Source organism: Triticum aestivum, chromosome 5B (genome assembly GCF_018294505.1).
Source record: "Triticum aestivum cultivar Chinese Spring chromosome 5B, IWGSC CS RefSeq v2.1, whole genome shotgun sequence".
In the NCBI taxonomy this organism is placed as follows: domain Eukaryota; kingdom Viridiplantae; phylum Streptophyta; class Magnoliopsida; order Poales; family Poaceae; genus Triticum; species Triticum aestivum.
In genome coordinates, this window is record NC_057807.1 from 375,301,663 (window position 1) to 375,307,001 (window position 5,339).

The window sequence follows — 5,339 nt, forward strand, 5'->3', positions numbered from 1 at the left end:
ATTTGCACTGTTTTCTTGGTTTCCTTCTTCGGTTTTCATTTGTTTTCTTCATTTCACTTTCTTTTTCATCGTGTTTCTTGGTTTTGGGGGTTCTTTCTTCTTTCTTTTTATGTGTTTTGTTTATGGTTTTGATTGGTTTTCTTCGTTTATAATCTTTTTTGTTGACCTTTTTTTATTAATTGTTCATATATTTTATTTACAATTTTCTATGTACATTTTTCATGGACATGTGAAACGCTTTTAAAATACACAATTATCATTTTTTCAAATAAAGATATTTGATGTCTACATTTTACGTGTACATCAATAACAGTTTTTTATACATATTTAACATTCTGTTCATATATGATTAGCATTTTTAATTCAATTATTAACATTTATTTCAAATACATGTTTGATGTGTATTTTTTAGAACCTTGTATATTATTCATATACATCTAAATCATTATTTGATATATCTTTAACTTTTTAAAAATATGTGATTCATTTTTTATATAATGTCACATACATTTTTTTGAAACACGTAAATATTTCTAAAATGTCAAAATTTGTTCTATGCTATCAACATTTTTTTATATACATTAGAAATATTTATTTGTTATACAATTAACTTTTTATAAACATATAATTACCCTTTTTACAGTGTTACATATGCTTTTTGGAAACGCGTGGACATTTTTAAATGTCCTTTTATTAATTAAGATAACAATTGTTCTACATTAACATTTTTTATATAAAGATTTTTTTATTTTTTTATGTTTTAACTACGCATATAATATTTACTAAAATAAGAATAATAAAAAATAAAAAACAGGAGAAAAGACGAACTTACCTTGTACCTACCTGGGCCGGCCCAGTCGCGACCCCCTGACGTGAGTGGTCGCTCCAATTCGTGTCAGATGAGTTATAATCACGCCCCTGCTAGTTTTTTTGTTTAGGGGAGATAGTCGAGCTTTATTGACCAAATATCACAGTTTATGAGATACAAAAGAATCATAGGGATGAAGAAGCTAGATGCGGTGCCCGTAGCCTGATCTCGTTAATGATGGAACCATGTATACTTTGAGTGCCTTTATGATGTCGTTCACCATCTGTTTTGAGTCTGACCTGACTATAAAATTATGAAGCATCAGATCCTCAGTGCTAGGGCTTCCCTAGCATGCAATCGTCTCAAGCCGTGCCCCTACTAGGTGGGAGAGGCACGCTAGCTCGCTCGCACGCTAGGAGACCCACAGTCCACACCCTGGGCCACATCCATGTACTCCCTCCATACGGAATTACTCGTCCAAAAAATACTGTATCTAGATGTATTTTAGTTTTAGATACATTCATTTTTGTGACAAGTAATTCAGAACGGAGGGAGTAATAGGTAGGGATGCGAGCTGACCACGCGAGTCGCTCACCGTATTGCTCGCAGCGAGCGTCACATAGCAGCTCCCTGCGTATTGTGCTCGGCTTCGCACTGACAAGAACAGAAGGGTTGCTGTCTTTCAGGGCCAGGCTACTGCTTTGCCCCGCCAAACAAGGATGTTGCCGTATGTCCATGGAACCCGGAAAATGTTCCCGGCGTTGTAATTCAACGGAGGTGCTGCTGCTGATTTCCCACTGTTGCTGTCAGAGTGCCTCTGAATGTGTGAACTAGCAAGCCGTGTTTCTGCGTGCTGGTTTCAATCTTCATCTCCGTTTTGGCCGTAGCAGAAGGTCTTGCTTGTCCCTGTCCAGATTAAAATAAAAGGGTTAGTTGTCTCCGGTAGTGCCTCATGCTCAACTACTGGTTGAGAGTTTATCTTATCAACCGAGGTTGGATGCTCCGTATATATGAGATTCCAAATTCCAAGAACAATGATTTTGATGAGCAATCATGGCCAGGGATACAAACAGGAGGCTTTCCTAATTTCCTGAGGGCCAAATTAACAACGAGAACCAGCTGTGTCTGCATGATGATTACCATTCTGCCAGAAGGGCCATTGAATCATTATGCACGGACGTAGTGTGATCAGCATGAACGGGAAAGGGCACCACCGCACCTAGTGGCCGGGTGCTAGTTGCGGTGGTTAGGAAATTCCGGAGCCTGCCCTCGGACGCCCAGCAGGCAGCAGCACAACCGGCCGCCGCCGTCCCAAAGTCCAATGGGCAGCAGGTAGTACTACCATCGATGATGGGATGGGTAGCCGCATATGATATGCGCAATGACAGCACCACGCAACGAGTTTGTTATTCAGGAGTTGCCGGGTCCTGCGCCCCAGCAGGACGTTGACCGGAGTCTCCTTGCATTGCAGCATAGATTATACTAGCAGTACCATCTTGGCCGGCCTCAATGGCAGGTAGCGGAGTACCTAACCTACCGGGTACCGGCTGGTCAGCTGGAGCACATCCGCCGCTGCATATAACGAATACTTCGTGCTGCGTGTGTGTGGGTGTGTTCCTGGCTATCTGGTTCTCGCCTCTGTCAACCCTCGTTCTAGCGGCGGCGCTGCAGTGGAGATGGGGGCGTGTGCGACGAAGCCTGCTGATCTCAAGGTAAAAGGTGAGGCGCCGGTGGTTCTGGAGGACGCCGCGGAGAAGAAGGTCGCCTGTGTGGCTGTGGCTGAAACTGAACCGGCCGCCGATGGGAGTCGCCGGAGGTCTCTCAGCGACCTGCTCAAAGAGGTACACAGCTTGTTGATTTCCTCTTCACTCGCTACTTTAACACGGTGACAGAAGAGCATGTTTTGAGTTAGCAGTTGCGGACATGTTCTCTTTATGTTTATTAGTCCATTAGTCACATGATAAAACTTGGTTTGGTAGGGTGTCAACAAGTTCCATGGATAGCAGCAGGGGATTTCTAACACCCCCTTTTATCTGGATGCACGGTGTATGCTGCAATTTATATTATGCGATTTGCACTTCACGAGTCAAGAAGCTCTACTGATTCTGCTCCTTTTGACAGAACGACGAGAGTGACGTCGAGGCTCCGGAGGCAGAGAAGAAGGCTGAAGAACCTGCAGCAGCTACCGCTGTTGAAAATGGAGCGACAGAGCAGCAGCTAGCAGTTGAGCCCTCCACTGCGACGACCGAGCCAAATCACACGGCCGAAATCCTGGAGCCAGAGGATGCACGGGATGCGCAGGTGGTGGAAGAAGAGAAGCGTGTGGATCCTGATTCAGTTCAGGTTGCAATTTATCTTTATGCGATTTTCACTTCATGAGTCAAGAAGCTCTACTAAATCTGCTCCTTTTGACAGAACGACGAGAGTGACGTCGAGGCTCCGGCGGCAGAGAAGAAGGCTGAAGAACCTGCAGCAGCTACCGCTGATGAAAGTGAAGCGACGGAGGAGCAGCTAGCAGTTGAGCCCTCCATTGCGACGACCGAGCCAAATCACACGGCCGAAATCCTGGAGCCTGAGGCTGCAGAGGATCCCCAGACACATCCACAGGTGGTGGAAGAAGAGAAACATGTGGATCCTGATTCAGTTCAGGTTACTGTTGTTGATTCTGCTGAAAGTGTTGAAGAGAGCAAGGTCGTCGCCGATGCGTCTACCTGAATTATTATTTATTTATTTTGAGGAAATATTTGTGCCCCTGAGATTGATAATGGTATTTTCTTGTTCATTTCCGTGCTGAAACGCTCAGTTTCTTTTTTCTTTTTCTTTTTCTGTGTATGCATTGCATGCCCGGTGGTGTAATATAGATTTTATTGTCATTTCTCTGTTTATGTCACCTCTTCAGTACACTAGATCTTATTGTCATTTGACGGTTTATGCAACCTTAGGGCATCTTCAATGTCGACCCACAAATTTTCTCCTGCATCTGTCGGCGGATACGGATGCGGGAGGCCGCTATCCGACCATAGCCGCACATATTTCAAACTCTTTTCCAACAAACCGGATGAAATTCATGCAAACTAGACCGGATTTTAAATAAACATGACGGATTTCATTCAAACCAGACTAACACGGTTACATTTTGGACATATTTTCAACTAAAAACAAAACCGAACTAGCCTATGGCCAGCGTCGGCATATATCCATTCCGACGACATGATATCCTCGACTAGTCTACTGCCAGCCGCGGCGGGTCTCTAACGTCGTCCCCATGACCAACAGTGGTGAGGCCCAGAAGTATATGCTTCAGCACAAAGGACGACTCGCTTCCCCATCGCTCATCGGAGTGGAACCGCCGCCTGATGCTTCAATCGGAGGGGAAGGGTCCCTACGCTGCACGAACCAAGGTTGGTTCTTAGGTAAGGGGATGATGGTGGCCGGCAGGAGGGCAAGACACCGACCTTCATGGGACCCAAGCGGCGGCGGCCTCCCGTGTTCTACTTCTCCTCGATAATGGCGGCGAGCATGAACGTGCTGGCCGCTAGCTCGTCGATATCCGCGCACCCGGCTTCTTTCTCTGCCTGCATGGCGAGGCTACGTACGTGCGCATCGCGGCGGATGGCGCGGTCGCAGGTGCTGGAGGCGTGGTACGACGCAGCGTCGTCGACGGCAGCGACGATGCCCGTGCCGCCAAGCTACCTGACGTGTCGGCCTGGAGCAACTCGTCACTCCTCCGCGAGCTGGCTTGGAGTAGCGAGATGCAGAACCATGCGCCGGCTTGGGGCGGTGATGTCTACTACACAACTTTTATTCTTGTAGATGTTGTTGGGCCTCCAAGTGCAGAGTTTTGTAGGACACTAGCAATTTTTTCCTCAAGCGGATGACTTAAGGTTTATCAATCCGTGGGAGGCATAGGATGAAGATGGTCTCTCTCAAACAACCCTGCAACCAAATAACAAAGAGTCTCTTGTATCTTCAACACACCCAATACAATAGTAAAATTGTATAGGTGCACTAGTTCGGCGAAGAGATAGTGATACAAGTGTAATATGGATAGTAGATATAGGTTTTTGTAATCTGAAAATATAAAAACAACAAGGTAGCAAGTAACAAAAGTAAGCAAAAATGGTATTGCAATGCTTGAAAACAAGGCCTAGGGTTCATACTTTCACTAGTGCAAATTCTCTCAACAATGATAACATAATTGAATCATATAACAATCCCTCAACGTGCAACAAAGAATCACCCCAAAGTTTCTATCGAAGAACGTAGGACGAATACGTGCATCAACTCCTATGCATATATTACCCCAATGTCACCTCAGGAATCCGCGAGTTGAGTGCGAAAACATAGATCAAGTGTATCAATAGAACGTCCCATTATCACCACAGATATCCCATCGCAAGACATACATCAAGTGTTCTCAAATAAAATACTCAATCCAACATAACGAAACCTCAAAGAGCAAGACTCAATTCATCAAAAGAAGGTAGAGGGAGAGAAACACCATATGATCCCACTATAGTAACAAAGCTCG

General features: G+C 45.0%; 1 protein-coding gene across 1 annotated transcript; it reads left to right on the forward strand.

Annotated features, from left to right (window-relative positions):
• Positions 1-2,335: 2,335 nt before the first annotated feature.
• LOC123116152 (cytochrome c1) lies at positions 2,336-3,727 on the forward strand. The gene is made up of 3 exons (XM_044537151.1): positions 2,336-2,649; positions 2,930-3,151; positions 3,224-3,727. The coding sequence occupies exons 1-3, from the start codon at positions 2,485-2,487 to the stop codon at positions 3,521-3,523; spliced, it is 687 nt and encodes a 228-aa protein (XP_044393086.1). The 5' UTR covers positions 2,336-2,484; the 3' UTR covers positions 3,524-3,727.
• The last annotated feature ends 1,612 nt before the right edge of the window (positions 3,728-5,339 follow it).